This window comes from Macaca thibetana, chromosome 5 (genome assembly GCF_024542745.1).
Source record: "Macaca thibetana thibetana isolate TM-01 chromosome 5, ASM2454274v1, whole genome shotgun sequence".
Classification (NCBI taxonomy): domain Eukaryota; kingdom Metazoa; phylum Chordata; class Mammalia; order Primates; family Cercopithecidae; genus Macaca; species Macaca thibetana.
Window position 1 is genome coordinate 79,252,764 of NC_065582.1, and position 16,292 is coordinate 79,269,055.

At 39.4% G+C, this 16,292-nt stretch overlaps 2 protein-coding genes across 6 annotated transcripts in view; both read left to right on the plus strand.

Annotated features, from left to right (window-relative positions):
* CASP6 (caspase 6) overlaps positions 1-16,292 on the plus strand; it is a 252,125-nt gene that overhangs the window by 178,087 nt on the left and 57,746 nt on the right. The window lies entirely within an intron of this gene.
* Positions 1-16,292, plus strand: part of CFI (complement factor I) — a 71,637-nt gene that overhangs the window by 44,287 nt on the left and 11,058 nt on the right. For 4 of the 5 annotated variants that reach the window (XM_050791003.1, XM_050791000.1, XM_050791004.1 and 1 more), the window contains 5 exons: positions 8,254-8,429; positions 9,308-9,421; positions 9,563-9,673; positions 12,010-12,033; positions 12,187-12,207. In XM_050791003.1, coding sequence (XP_050646960.1) covers positions 8,254-8,429; positions 9,308-9,421; positions 9,563-9,673; positions 12,010-12,033; positions 12,187-12,207 — 446 coding nt within the window. The remainder of the gene's footprint in view (positions 1-8,253; positions 8,430-9,307; positions 9,422-9,562; positions 9,674-12,009; positions 12,034-12,186; positions 12,208-16,292) is intronic. The other variant, XM_050791001.1, reaches the window with a different exon arrangement.

A 16,292-nucleotide genomic window follows, 5' to 3' on the forward strand; every position in this document is an offset into this window, starting at 1 on the left:
GAGAACATGCCTGTAAGATAACAATTTTTTCAAATATTTGTTGAGACTTGCTTTGTGGTTGAATATTTTTCAAATGCTCCACATGCAGGGTTCTAGATAATAGATATGTTACTCATTATTAGTAGAATTAGCAAAGTTGTTAGCTGCTCTGTTTAGATTTTTTTCTATTTCTTTACTTTCAATCTTCCTATATCTTTAGATTTTAAGCATGTTCCTTATAAACAGCACATATCTAGATTTGTTTTAATTCAATGTTTACAATCACTGTTAACTGAAGAGTTTAGTCCATTTACATTATTATAATTACTTATATTGTTGAATTTATTTCTTCTCTTGTTTTTAGGCTTATTATTTACCCTGCTTTTTGTGTGCTTTTGTCTTTTTCCTTTTATAATTTCTACTAAATTAAAGATTTTTAAAAATCTTTCCTCTTTTCCACCTCTAGTTGGTTTGATGATTATGCATTATATTTCTATTTCTTTAGTTTCATTTGAATTTATACCATAAATCATTGATTTAGGAAGTCCTCACCATCTTCAGTAATAATAGAAAAAAATGTAATTAACCCATCAAGTTTTTAATATTTAGTTCCACCTTATTTTTCTATATCCCAGAAGTTAATCGCTATGATGATATAATAAGCCATTATCGCTACTGTTAAGACAATGCTTACTCAGATTTACTTCATGTTTACCAACTTCTTGGTTTGTTCCTTCTTTCTGGATTCAATTTTCTTCTTCTTAAACCACATCTGCTAGTAGTTCACTAGTGAGAGTCTCTTATATTGTTAAATTAAGCTATAGGCTATTTCTGAGTTTCATCAGTTTGTTACCTACAACTTATGGTTCAACCTACTAGTAGATTCTCTCAGTATTTGATTTCTCAGTATTTTGCTCTTATATAAGCTCATGAACAGACATCTCTAATTTTAACCAGCACAGATTTCCCTTACTTCCTTAAGAACTCATTGAGGAAAACGATGGCATTTTATATAGTATTTTTTTTTATTATACCTTAAGTTCTAGGGTACATGTGCACAACGTGCAGGTTTGTTACATATATATACATGTGCCATATTGGTTTGCTGCACCCATTAACTCATCATTTACATTAGGTATATCTCCTAATGCTATCCCTCCCCCCTACCCCCTCCCCACAATAGGACCTGGTGTGTGATGCTCCCCTTCCTGTGTCCAAGTGATCTCATTGTTCAATTCCTACCTATGAGTGAGAACATGTGGTATTTGGTTTTCTGTTCTTGCGATAGTTTGCTGGGAATGATAGTTTCCAGCTGCATCCCTGTCCCTACAAAGGACACGAACTCATCCTTTTTTATGGCTGCATAGTATTCCATGGTGTATATGTGCCACATTTTCTTAATCCAGTCTGTCACTGATGGACATTTGGGTTGATTCCAAGTCTTTTCTATTGTGACTAGTGCCACAATAAACATGTGTGTGCATGTGTCTTTATAGCAGCATGACTTATAATCCTTTGGGTATATCCCCAGTAATGGGATGGCTGGGTCAAATGATATTTCTAGTTCTAGATCCTTGAGGAATCGCCACACTGTTTTCTACAATGTTTGAACTAGTTTACAGTCCCACCAACAGTGTTAAAGTGTTCCTATTTCTCTACATCCTCTCCAGCACCTGTTGTTTCCTGATTTTTTAATGATTGCCATTCTAACTGGTGTGAGATGGTATCTTATTGTGGTTTTGATTTGCATTTCTCTGCTGGCAAGTGATGATGAGCATTTTTTCATGTGTCTGTTGGCTGTATGAATCTCTTCTTTTGAGAAGTGTTTGTTCATATCCTTTGCCCACTTTTTGATGGGGTTGTTTGATTTTTTCTTGTAAATTTGATTGAGTTCTTTATAGGTTCTGGATATTAGCCCTTTGTCAGATGAGTAGATTGCAAAAATTTTCTCCCATTCTGTAGGTCGCCTGTTCACTCTGACGGTAGTTTCTTTTGCTGTGCAGAAGCTCTTTAGTTTAATTAGATCCCATTTGTCGATTTTGGCTTTTGTTGCCATTGCTTTTGGTGTTTTAGACATGAAGTCCTTGCCCATGCCTATGTCCTGAATGGTATTCCATAGGTTTTCTTCTAGCGTTTTTATGGTTTTAGGTCTAACATTTAAGCCTCTAATCCATCTTGAATTAATTTTCGTATAAGGAGTAAGGAAAGGATCCAGTTTCAGCTTTCTACTTATGGCTAACTAGTTTTCCCAGCACCATTTATTAAATAGGGAATCCTTTCTCCATTTCTTGTTTTTCTCAGGTTTGTCAAAGATCAGATGTGTGGTATTATTTCTGAGGGCTCTGTTCTGTTCCATTGGTCTATATCTCTGTTTTGGTACCAGTGCCATGCTGTTTTGGTTACTGTAGCCTTGTAGTATAGTTTGAAGTCAGGTAGCATGATGCCTCCAGCTTTGTTCTTTTGGCTTAGGATTGTCTTGGCAATGCGGGGTCTTTTTTGGTTCCATATGAATTTTAAAGCAGTTTTTTCCAATTCTGTGAAGAAAGTCATTGGTAGCTTAATGGGGATGGCATTGAATCTATAAATTACCTTGGTCAGTATGGCCATTTTCACAATATTGATTCTTCCTCTCCATGAGCATGGTATGTTCTTCCATATGTTTGTGTCCTCTTTTATTTCACTGAGCAGTGGTTTGTAGTTCTCCTTGAAGAGGTCCTTTACATCCCTTGTAAGTTGGGTTCCTAGGTATTTTATTCTCTTTGAAGCTATTGTGAGTGGGAGTTCATTCATGATTTGGCTCTCTGTTTGTCTGTTACTGGTGTATAAGAATGCTTGTGATTTTTCCACATTGATTTTGTATCCTGACACTTTGCTGAAGTTGCTTATCAGCTTAAGGAGATTTTGGGCTGAAACAATGGGGTTTTCTAAATATACAATCATGTCATCTCCAAACATGGACAGTTTGACTTCTTCTTTTCCTAACTGAATACCCTTGATTTCTTTCTCTTGCTTGATTGCCCTGGCCAGAACTTCCAACACTATGTTGAATAGGAGTGGTGAGAGAGGGCATCCCTGTCTTGTGCCAGTTTTCAAAGGGAATGCTTCCAGTTTTTGCCCATTCAGTATGATGTTGGCTGTGGGTTTCTCATAAATAGCTCTTATTTTTTTGAGGTACATTCCATCAACACTGAATTTATTGAGAGTTTTTAGCATGAAGGGCTGTTGAATTTTGTCAAAGGCCTTTTCTGCATCTATTGAGATAATCATGTGGTTTTTGTCTTTGGTTATGTTTATATGCTGGATTATGTTTATTGATTTGCGTATGTTGAACCAGCTTTGCATCCCAGGGATGAAGCCCACTTGATCATGGTGGATAAGCTTTTTGATGTGCTGCTGGAGTCGGTTTGCCAGTATTTTGTTGAGGATTTTTGCATCAGTGTTCACAGGGATATTGGTCTAAAATTCTTTTTTGGTTGTATCTCTGTCAGGCTTTGGTATCACGATCATGTTGGCCTCGTAAAATGAGTTAGGGAGGATTCCCTCTTTTTCTATTGATTGGAATAGTTTCAGAACGAAGGGTACCAACTCCTCCTTGTACCTCTGGTAGAATTCGGCTGTGAATTCATCTGGTCCTGGACTTTTTTTGGTTGGTAGGCTATTAATTATTGCCTCAATTTCAGAGCCTGCTATTGGTCTATTCAGGGATTCAACTTCTTCCTGGTTTAGTCTTGGGAGAGTATAAGTGTCCAGGAAATTATCCATTTCTTCTAGGTTTTCTAGTTTATTTGCGTAGAGGTGTTTATAGTATTCTCTGATGGTAGTTTGTATTTCTGTGGGGTCGGTGGTGATATCCCCTTTATAATTTTTTATTGTGTCTATTTGATTCTTCTCTCTTTTCTTCTTTATTAGTCTTGCTAGCAGTCTATCAGTTTTGTTGATCTTTTCAAAAAACCAGCTCCTGGATTCATTGATTTTTTGGAGGGTTTTTTGTGTGTCTATCTCCTTCAGTTCTGCTCTGATCTTAGTTATTTCTTGTCGTCTGCTAGCTTTTGAATGTGCTTGCTCTTGCTTCTCTAGTTCTTTTAATTGTGATGTTAGTGTGTCAATTTTAGATCTTTCCTGCTTTCTTTTGTGGGCATTTAGTGCTATAAATTTCCCTCTACACACTGCTTTAAATGTGTCCCAGAGATTCTGGTATGTTGTATCTTTGTTCTCATTAGTTTCAAAGAACATCTTTATTTCTGCCTTCATTTTGTTATGTACCCAGTAGTTATTCAGGAGCAGGTTATTCAGTTTCCATGTAGTTGAGCGGTTTTGATTGAGTTTCTTAGTCCTGAGTTCTGGTTTAATTGCACTGTGGTCTGAGAGACAGTTTGTTATAATTTCTGTTCTTTTACATTTGCTGAGGAGTGCTTTACTTCCAACTATGTGGTCAATTTTGGAATAAGTGCGATGTGGTGCTGAGAAGAATGTATATTCTGTTGATTTGGGGTGGAGAGTTCTGTAGATGTCTATTAGGTCCACTTGGTGCTGAGTTGTGTTCAATTCCTGGATATCCTTGTTAACTTTCTGTCTCGTTGATCTGTCTAATGTTGACAGTGGTGTGTTAAAGTCTCCCATTATTATTGTATGGAAGTCTAAGTCTCTTTGTAAGTCTCTAAGGACTTGCTTTATGAATCTGGGTGCTCCTGTATTAGGTGCATATATATTTAGGATAGTTAGCTCTTCCTGATGAATTGATCCCTTTACCATTATGTAATGGCCTTCTTTGTCTCTTTTGATCTTTGATGGTTTAAAGTCTGTTTTATCAGAGACTAGGATTGCAACCCCCGCTTTTTTTTGTTTTCCGTTTGCTTGGTAGATCTTCCTCCATCCCTTTATTTTGAGCCTGTGTGTGTCTCTGCATGTGAGATGGGTCTCCTGAATACAGCAAACTGATGGGTCTTGACTCTTCATCCAATTTACCAGTCTGTGTCTTTTAATTGGACCATTTAGTCCATTTACATTTAAGGTTAATATTGTTATGTGTGAACTTGATCCTGTCATTACGATATTAGCTGGTTATTTTGCTCACTAGTTGATGCAGTTTCTTCCTAGCATTGATGGACTTTACATTTTGACATGTTTTTGCAATGGCTGGTACCTGTTGTTCCTTTCCATGTTTAGTGCTTCCTTCAGGATCTCTTTTAGTGCAGGCCTGGTGGTGACAAAATCTCTAAGCATTTGCTTGTCTGTAAAGGATTTTATTCCTCCTTCACTTATGAAACGTAGTTTGGCTGGGTATGAAATTCTGGGTTGAAAATTCTTTTCTTTAAGAATGTTGAATATTGGCCCCCACTCTCTTCTGGCTTGTAGAGTTTCTGCCGAGAGATCTGCTGTTAGTCTGATGGGCTTCCCTTTGTGGGTAACCCGACCTTTCTCTCTGGCTGCCCTTAACATTTTTTCCTTCATTTCAACTTTGGTGAATCTGGCAATTATGTGTCTTGGAGTTGCTCTTCTCGAGGAGTATCTTTGTGGCGTTCTCTGTATTTCCTGAATTTGAATGTTGGTCTGTCTTGCTAGGTTGGGGAAATTCTCCTGGATGATATCCTGCAGAGTGTTTTCCAACTTGGTTCCATTTTCCCCCTCACTTTCAGGCACACCAATCAGACGTAGATTTGGTCTTTTCATATAATCTCATACTTCTTGGATGCTTTGTTCATTTCTTATTCCTCTTTTTTTTCCACACTTCTCTTCTCGCTTCATTTCATTCATTTGATCTTCAATCACTGATACTCTTTCTTCCAGTTGATCAAGTCGGTTACTGAAGCTTGTGCATTTGTCACGTATTTCTCGTGTTATGGTTTTCATCTCTATCAGTTCTTTTAAGGTCTTCTCTGCATTGATTATTCTAGTTATCCATTCATCCATTCTTTTTTCAAGGTTTTTAGTTTCTTTGCACTGGTTACATAATTCCTCCTTTAGCTCTGAAGTTTGATTGACCAAAGCCGCCTTCTCTCAGCTTGTCAAAGTCATTCTCCGTCCAGCTTCGTTCCGTTGCTGGTGATGAGCTGCGTTCCTTTGGAGGGGGAGATGTGCTCTGATTTTTTGAATTTCCAGCTTTTCTGCACTGCTTTTTCCCCATCTTTGTGGTTTTATCTGCCTTTGGTCTTTGATAATGGTGATGTACTTATAGGGTTTAGGTGTGGGTGTCCTTTCTGTTTGTTAGTTTTCCTTCTAACAGTCAGGACCCTCAGCTGTAGGTCTGTTGGAGTTTTCTTGAGGTCCACTCCAGATCCTGTTTGCCTGGGTATCAGCAGCGGAGGCTGCAGAAGATAGAATATTGCTGAACAGCAAGTGTTGCTGTCTGATTCTCACTCTGGAAGCTTCATCTCAGCGGTGTACCCCGCCGTGTGAGGTGTGAGATGTTGGTCTGCACCTAGTGGGGGATGTCTCCCAGTTAGGCTACTCAGGGGTCAGGGACCCACTTGAGCAGGCAGTCTGTCTGTTCTCAGATCTCAACCTCCGTGCTGGGAGATCCACTGCTCTCTTCAAAGCTATCAGACAGGGGCATTTACCTCTGCCGAGGTTTCTGCTGCTTTTTGTTTAGGTATGCCCTGTCCCCAGAGGAGGAGTCTATAGAGGCAGGCCGGCCTCCTTGAGCTGAGGTGGGCTCCACCCAATTTGAGCTTCTTGGTAGGTTTGTTTACCCACTTAAGCCTCAGCAATGTGGGTGCCCCACCCCCAGCCTCACTGCCACCTTGCAGTTAGATTTCAGACTGCTGTGCTAGCAATGAGGGAGGCTCCGTGGGCGTGGGACCCTCTGGGTCAGGTGTGGGATATAATCTCCTGGTGTGCCATTTGCTAAGACCCTTGGTAAAGCGCAGTATTAGGGTGGGAGTTACCCGATTTTCCAGTTGTTGTCTGTCTCAGTTTCCCTTGGCTAGGAAAAGGGATTCCCTTCCCCCTTGCACTTCCCAGGTGAGGCGATGCCTTGCCCTGCTTCAACTCTCACTGGTCGGGCTGCACCAGCTGACCAGCGCTGATTGTCCGGCACTCCCCAGTTAGATGAACCCAGTACCTCAGTTGAAAATGCAGAAATCACCTGTCTTCTGTGTCACTCACACTGGGAACTGGAGGCTGGAGCTGCTCCTATTCGGCCATCTTGGGTGTGCCCTCTTATATAGTATTTTTAGGTATTTTTAGATTGGTACATTTTTCAGATTATTAACCTATAAGAATGCCTCAAATGGCTCTTGTTTGTTCTCATGGCACAGCCTCATGGTCTGAAATAATTACAAATCCTGGCTTCACCTTGTTTTACTTTTGCCTTTTATCCTAGTTAGTCTAATATTTATATTGTCATTACTGTTCTATTTTTGTTTCCATTTACCTGATGCATCTTTGCTCAATTTTTTATTTTTAACCTATTTTCCCCATTTACTTCTAGAGAGAAGCAAGGAACTATTGAATGTCCTAGAAGAATAGTTCACTGTAAATCATCATCTCTAGGATGATACGTCACTGAGGCAGTCTCTTCTCACAAATTCTGAACAAATTGAGAAGTCCAAGCAATGACACACAGATGCCAAAATAGCACCTTAATACTGTCAAGGCTGAAGTGAAGATGTAGCTTACTGTAAAAGCAAAATTGACCTATAGGAATTAAACTAACCTAACCTCCCAAGTCTTAGGCAATAATTGAACCAACCACCTAAAGTTTACAGCATGGGGCAGGCAGAGAGATTACCAAAAGGAAAAGATGGAAAATCTTTTTTTTTTTTTTTTTTTTTTTTTTTGAGACAGAGTCTCGCTCTGTTGCCCAGGCTGGAGTGCAATGGCGTGATCTCAGCTCACTGCAACCTCTGCCTCCTGGGTTCCAGTGATTCTCCTGCCTCAGCCTCCCGAGTAGCTGAGACTATGGGTGTGGGCCACCACACCCAGCTAATTTTTGTATTTTTGGTAGAGATGGGAGTTTCACCATGTTGACCAGGCTGGTCTCAAACTCTTGACCTAGGTAATCCACCCTCTTTGTCCTCCCAAAGTGCTAGGATTGCAGGTGTAAGCCACCACCCCCAGCCAAGTTTTAGTTAATCTTTACAAAATCCAGTGAGGTACTTATATTCCCTTTTATAGATGAAGGTATTGAGGCTCAGAGTTTCAGTATCTTGCCCAATCTGTAACTCCTATATAGAGAATGAGAAGACATTACTCTAGTTTCTTACCTGCTACAGTAGGGTTATACATGCCAAGTACAGTTATTCTACCATAATGTTTTCTTTATTCTATTTGCAGAGGTGCTGATAGTGAAAGAAGGTTTAAGTTGTCTGATCTCTCTATAAATTCCACTGAATGTCTACATGTACATTGCCGAGGATTAGAGACCAGCTTGGCTGAATGTACTTTTACTAAGAGAAGAACTATGGATTACCAGGATTTAGCTGATGTGGTGTGTTACACACAGAAAGCAGGTTGGTGGAGTATTTGCCAGTTATTTTCCCTTCCTTGAAGGTTGTTTATTTTACACCAAGCCTATAGTAAACAAATGATTGATGCCTAGTTGCCAGTCACAGAGGCAATAATATAGATTATATCAAGTTTTGGGCTTTAGAACCTAAATTGGTGCCTTTCCCCATTGTACCATTTGCCATTCAAACATTGCCTCTCTACAGGTTCATAAATGGGAAGCAAAGTTACCTGACTCCCCTTGCTTCATTTGATCATCTGGATTAAAGTTACTATAGCAAGCACAAGTCAATCAAACATAAGAAGAAACCTCAGCATCTCCTTTAAAAGGGCCAGCATATATGAATTTATTTAAAACCTTTCAGTGACCACATCGGTGCCTCAGTTTTCAGGCAGTCATTGCCACTTTTCTCCCCCTTCATGACACTGGAATATTTTAGTCATATGTGTAGTTTTAAAGACCAAACCTATACCCATCCCTTTTCAGTGCTAAAAACAAGTACCATCAAAATGTAAACAAATGGCACTGCCCAGGCAAGTCTTGGGAGTAGGGGTGAGGATGAGTGTAGCAGCATGAAAGAAATAGGTGTAAACCAGTGTTTGTCAGTGTCAGCATATACTCTTCATTCCTCCCCATCTCAGCAAATACAGACTTTCACAATAAATACTGACTTTCAGAGATAATAAAAGAGCCTCCATAAGCCAGCTTTGACATTTATTTTCTGTATGAGTCATATATACTATGTTGATAACACTGATACATTTTATACATTTTTTTGAAGTTTAACTTTCTCTTAATGACTCAGTTATCCCAAAAATCTGATAAAGATGTCATGCCACCACTCCATAAATACATTTCACAAAGATAATTCCTGCTTTACAGATTCTCCAACGAATGACTCCTTTCAGTGCGTGAATGGGAAATACATTTCTCAGACGAAGGCCTGTGATGGTATCAATGATTGTGGAGACCAAAGTGATGAACTGTGTTGTAAAGGTAGACATAAATCTAGCCTCTAAATCCTCTACATTCATTTTTCTGACTAAAAGAGGAAAAACAACTTTACTATTGAATTTCAGATTGTGCCTCATTCAATTTTAAGGAATGAAAAAACCTCTCCTACTTATGTTTGCACAGCATGCCATGGCAGAAGCTTCCATTGTAAATCGGATGTTTGCATTCCAAGCCAGTATCGATGCAACGGTGAAGTGGACTGCATTACAGGGGACGATGAAGTTGGCTGTGAAGGTAATTTAAAGTCTTGGAGTGACTTTTTTCATTATTGAATCCAGGGATTCTGAAACTTTTCTTTAGGTAAAGTATAATCTTAAGGGGACTATAGATGGGTGTAGCAGTAGGAACACTGAGTGGGCATTTGCAGAACTATGGAATGTTCATCTCCCCATATTTTCATCCACTAAATGTCTACTTGTTATTTCAGAACTTTCTATTAAAAGACGTTCTCACTGCACATACAAAAAATAGACCATTAGAACCAACCCCTAAGTACCCATTTTCCACCTGCAAGTTATTGATAGTTTGCTCATCTTGTTTATCTCTCTTCCAATTTGTTTGTTTGTATGTATATTTGTTGGAGTATTTTATTTTATTTTATTATTTTATTTATTATTACTTTTTTTGAGGTGGAGTCTTGCTCTGTTGCCCAGGCTGGAGTGCTATGGCACAATCTTGGCTCACTGCAACCTCAACCTGCCAGGTTCAAACGATTTTCCTGCCTCAGCCTCCCAAGTAGCTGGGATTACAGGCACCTGCCACCATGCCTGGCTAATTTTTGTATTTTAGTAGAGCAGGGTTTCACTGTGTTGGCCAGGCTGGTCTCAAACTCCTGACCTCAGATGATCTGCCTGCCTCAGCCTCCCAAAGTGCTGGGGTTACAGGCGTGAGTGACCGCACCTGGCCTGTTGGAGTATTTTAAAGTAAATTTTAGATATCATATCACATCATTTATATGCATCTCCAATGATAAAAGCACTATATATATATATATATATTAAAAAACCATTCTCTCATTAGTATATCTAAAATCTATTTTAGATATAATAATTCACTATATTAATAATTCACTAACATCATTTAATAACAGCCATGTTCAAATTTTATCAACTATCTCAAAAATGTCTCTTTTGAATGAATATATTCAAATCACGATCTAAAAGAATCTCAATGTTCTGTTTGGTTATTACATTTTTAAAGTCTTCTTTATTCATCAAGAGTTATCTTCCCCCACCTCCCTACCCCAATTTTGTTCATACTATTAATTTTTTTTTTTTTTAGAGAAACTGAGTCATTTGCCTATAGGATACTTCTTATTCTGGATTTAAAGAGACTTGATTATAACCAAGGTTTTGAGCTTCAAGTCAATGACAAACATTTTTTTTAAGAGCAAGGTTTAATATCTTAGGCAAGAATTCTTTTTATTTTCTTTTTTTAAGACATAGTCTTGCTCTATTGCCTAGGCTGGAGTGCAGTGGCACAATGCAGGCTCACTGCAGCCTCTGCCTCGTGGGTTCAAGGGATTCTCCTGCCTCAGCCTCCTGAGTAGCTGGGATTATAAGCGTGTGCCATCATGTTTGGCTAATTTTTCTGTTTTTAGCAGAGACAGGGTTTCACCATGTTGGCCAGGCTGGTCTCGAACTCCTGACCTCAAATGATCTGCCTGCCTCGGCCTCCCAAAGTGCTGGCATTACAGGTGTAAGCCACTGTGCCTGGCCTTAGGCAAGATTTCTTGATGAGTCTTGCATGTATTTCCTATTACACATAATGTCTTCGTGTCTGGTTGTCCCTCCTCTAGTGATGCTAAGATGATTATTTGATCAGCTTGGTGTGTCCATTGCAAAGCACCCCACAATATTTTGCCTAATGGTTTTAGCAGCCTTTTAAATTGTTGCCTACATCCATTTTGTCAGTAGGGGCTGTAAAATGGCAATTTTTAATTTTATCATGCCTTCTGCACTTATTAACTAGAAATCTATTGAGAGGCAGAATAATGCTTAATTCTTTCCTTTTACTTACCAAGTTTCAAAGCAATGAGTTGGTGTTCTGGATACGTTATCTCCAATGGTGAAAAATATTCTTATGTACCTATTCTAGGCTATAAGGACTGACTCTTTGCTTCCATCAGTGCTTTCTGGAGGAAAAATCTCTTTATTATATTTATTCATTTACTTGATGAATATTTATTCAGTTGCTACTATGTGTGCCAGTCCCTGCCCTAGGTGCTGGGGTTCCATTAGTGAATAACATTTCAAAAATCCCTGCCCTGGCCAGGCTCAGTGGCTTACACCTGTAATCCCAACACTTTGGAAGGCATGTTGCTGGGATTACAGGCATGAGCCACTGCACCTGACCTCCTTTTATCTTTTTAAAATCTATTTCAAAAACACATTTGGCCAACTGTCATTGTTACTTCAGTTTACTCTTATTTAGGGATGAGCTCTGCCTTTGCATTTTAGTAATGCTTCTAACTATTAAGTTGTACTGATCTGAAATTTAATAATTTGTGCATATTTTATTCAAATCAAAACGATCTCTTTGCTATAGTGAGTTTTTTGTTTTGTTTTTAGCAGCTAGACATCCTACAATTCAAGGTAAATCTATTCTTACAGAAAAATTCTATTACTGAAGAAAACAGAAATAAGGTGCGATGGTTTTCATGACATGTATAGTATATTGATATAGTGTGCATTTTTTCCCAGTTAAAAATTATCCTTTGATAAATTTTTTGTTTTTGTTTTCTTCAGGCTTTGCATCTGTGGCTCAAGGTAAAATTTTTATTACAATTTGGGGATATTAAAAAATTGAAACAAAACTTAGGTTCTATGGTCTTCTTATATTTTAATGTAACTGTTAATGGAGCATGATATGACCACATTTTAGCAATAACCCAGCCTGAACATTAGTTTAGGCATAGAGGCCTTTTCTCAGTGTGATAAACTCACTCTCACACACCCCATCCACGGCCTGCTGACCAAAACACCACCCAGAGTGGACTCTTCCCTGCCCATTTCACCTTTGCCGAATACCTTTCTCCTCTTCATTTTCCCTCAAAATCAAGGTAGTGCCTCAAGAAATTGCAACCGGAGAAAAGATAACATCTTTTCATGATAGCCATTTTCTTATTTACTTGTATCAGCCAGATGTCCCAAATCCTCTAGCTCTTTGGGACCACCCTTTTTAAAAATATTCATGCAAACGGCCGGGCGCAGTGGCTCACGCCTGTAATCCCAGCACTTTGGGAGGCCGAGGCGGGAGGATCACAAGGTCAGGAGATCAAGACCATCCTGGCTAACACAGTGAAACCCCATCTCTACTAAAAATACCAAAAAAAATTAGTCGGGCGTGGTGGCGGGCGCTTATAGTCCCAGCTACTTGGGAGGCTGAGGCAGGAGAATGGCATAAACCCGGAAGGCAGAGCTTGCAGTGAGCCAAAACCACATCACTGCACTCCAGCCTGGGTGACAGAGCGAGACTCCATCTCCAAAAAAAAAAAAAAAAAAAAAAGAACTAGAAAAATATTCATGTAAAATGACTTACATCCCCAGTTCATATAATGTCAAAGTTCATGATCCTCCTCAGGATTTCTTTCTTTCTTTCTTTTTTTTTTTTTGAGACGGAGTCTCAGTTTTGTAGTCCAGGCTGGAGTACAGTGGTGCGATCTCAGCTCACTGCAACCTCCACCTCCCAGGTTTAAGCAATTCTCTGCCTCAACCTCCCGAGTAGCTGAGATTACAGGCATGTGCCACCACACCTGGCTAATTTTTGTATTTTCAGTAGAGATGGGGTTTCACCATCTTGGCCAGGCTGGTCTTGAACTCCTGACCTCGGGATCCACCCGCCTCGGCCTCCCAAAGTGCTGGGATTATAGGCATGAGCCACTTCCTCAGGATTTCTTAGGATTTCTGAGGGACTGGCTAGCTCAAGACCACCCTTTGCTCTAAATGCCTATTATTTCACTGTCTTCTCTCTCACTGGTCATTTTGCCCTCTGAAGCTGCTGTTCCTCCTCCTCCTCCTCCTCCTTCCTCTGCTTCTTGTTCCTTTTTTTCTCTTCTTCTTCTTTCTCTCCTCCTTCTTCTTCTCTTCCCTCCTCCTCCTCCTTCTCCTCCTTCCTCTGCTTCTTGTTCCTTTTGTTCTCTTCTTCTTCTTTTTCTCCTTCTTCTTCTTCTCTTCCCTCCTCCTCCTCCTCCTCCTTCTCTATTCCTTTTTCCCTCCCTCCCTCCTTTCCTTCCTACTCCCTCCCTAGTTTCAGATCTCAGGGGCAACGTGATGCATTAATGATACTCCTCAGCTGCTTATACATGATCATCAGGGGTCAAGCAAGGTCCCTGTCTTGTTTGACTCATTTATGCCTCTTTATCACTATACCTTACTCCCGTTCGTCTCCCCCGATAGGCAACCATTTTTAAGTGACTTAATATGTACGTCTTTTTGTTTGCATGCATTCTTATCCAATGTGTATTGTTATTTTGCAAGCATACATTTTTTATTCACATAGTATTGTGTTGTAGATCTGTATTTCCTTTTTTCTTTTCACAACTCATTACATTTTAAAGACCTGTCTGTGTTACTTTGTGTTCATCTAATTTGTTGCTTCTAACTGCTGCATAAAATACTCCACTGTGTTTATCTTGCACAATTTACTCTCCACTTTCTCAGTAATGGACTTTCAGCCCACAGTCATACTGTGATGAATATCCTCTCCTTAAGTGTGTGTGGGAGGATTTCTTTGAGGCATCTAGCTGGGCATCTTCTTTTGTGTTGCTATAACAGAATACCACAGACTGGTTAATTTATGAAGAAAATAAATCTATTTCTTACAGTTTTGGAGGTTGTGAGGTCCAGGGTCACAGGGCCCACATCTGTCAAGGGCCTTCTTGCTCCATCATCCCATGGCAGGAGGTGGAAAGGCAAGAGAGCAAGGGAACAAGAGGAGTCCGAACTCACTTTTATATATAACAAGCCCGCTCTCACTACAACTAACCCACTCCCGAGATAACGACATTAATCTATTCATGAGGGAAGAGCCCTCATGACCTAATCCCTTCTTATTAGGCCCCACTTCCCAACACTGTTGTGTTGGGGATTAAGTTTCCAACACATGAATTTTGGGGGACACACTCAAACCATAGTAGTAAGTTGAGTCTTGGAGTATGCATATCCTTAATTTGACTACTAGTGCCTGTCTGTTCTTTGGCAGCGCTGTTATATACCAGTCCTTACTTCCACCAATAATGCCTGAGGGTTCTCTTCAACCTCACCAACATCAAGCATGTTTCTCCCGCTGTCAAGTGATGGCATTGTTTATTAACTTGAATTTTTATATTAACAAATGATTCTGAGTTTCTCTTCATGTGTGTACTGACTTTTTAGTTTCATCTTCCTTTTCTTTTCTCTATCCTTTCATTGGTTCACATCCTTTGCTTAATTTTATATTTCTTTCATTGTAATCTTTCTTATTGATTTTGCAAGGGTTCCTTTTACCGTCTAGAAATTAATCCATTGTCAGTTTTAAACATTACAGATACCTTCTTCCATGCTGTCTCTCATCTGTTAACTCTATCCATGTGAGATTTGTTGAATAGAAATCCTTAATTTTTATATAATCAGAGATGTACTAGCTGTTCTTCTAATACCTAGTACACCTCAGCTTTGATTATATAAAATCAAGTTAATGCTGTTCTTCTAATACCTAGTACACCTCAGCTACACTTGACTTTCCCATCTTCCTTTGTTGGGTATTGAATGTAAATATTTGAGTCGTCTCTGAATCACAAGGGTGCTTTTGTAAATGCATCTGAGCAAAGCCTCTCTCTGCCCTAGAAAACAACTTAGGTGTGTGGCATAACGAACACTCATAAACCTGTCCCAAAGAGAACTTGGCAAGCTCAGTGACAAGACACAGGAATGCAGCAAAGTGACGCTGCCATTCTGAGCTATGCTATCCCCAGCCATATCCTCATCCATGACAGAGCAACATGTTGGTGGGAATTCGCCTTCAGATACCCAGGTCAAGGAAATAATGATTCTGTCCACAGAAATGTTCTAGGATGGCAGAGCAAAGATGAAAACATCTGGTATAACTTCAAGGAAAAAAATCTAAAAAAAAAAAAAAAAAAAAAAGATTTTTTTTTCTCGTTTACTTCTGCATCCCAGATGCCTAATGCTAACTCATACCTGTACAAACTGAGAGGAGCCTTTTTCCTGTGAGCTCAGGACTCCCTTGGTCAGTGCTGATGACCGCTCCCTACCTTATGTAAATACCTTGGGTGGCTGGGTGCAGTAGCTCACGCCTGTAATCCCAGCACCTTGGGAGGCCGAGACGGGTGAATCACGAGGTCAGGAGTTCAAGACCAGCCAGACTAATATGGCGAAACCCCGTTTCTACTAAAACTACAAAAATTAGCAGGGCGTGGTGATGCGTGCCTGTAATCCCAGCTACTTGGGAGGCTGAGGCAGGAGAATCGCTTGAACCCAGGAGCTGGAGGTTGCAGTGAGCCGAGATCTCGCCACTGCACTCCAGTCTGGGCAACAGAGTGAGACTCTGTCTCAAAAAAAAAAAAAAAATATATATATATATATATATATTTTTTATATAAATATCAAATATCAAATATATAATTATATAATATAAAATGTAAATAATATATATTTATATAATATATATTATATATTTATTTATATATAATAAATATATCATATATACTATTTTATATATATAATATATATATTTTAAAAAACACCTTGGGGATGCAAAGAGTTGAAAGAGAAGCCTTCCCCTTCTGGGCTGTGCATTTTGCTCGTTCTAACTACAGGAAACTATGACACTATGAGTCTCAACATTCACTAGT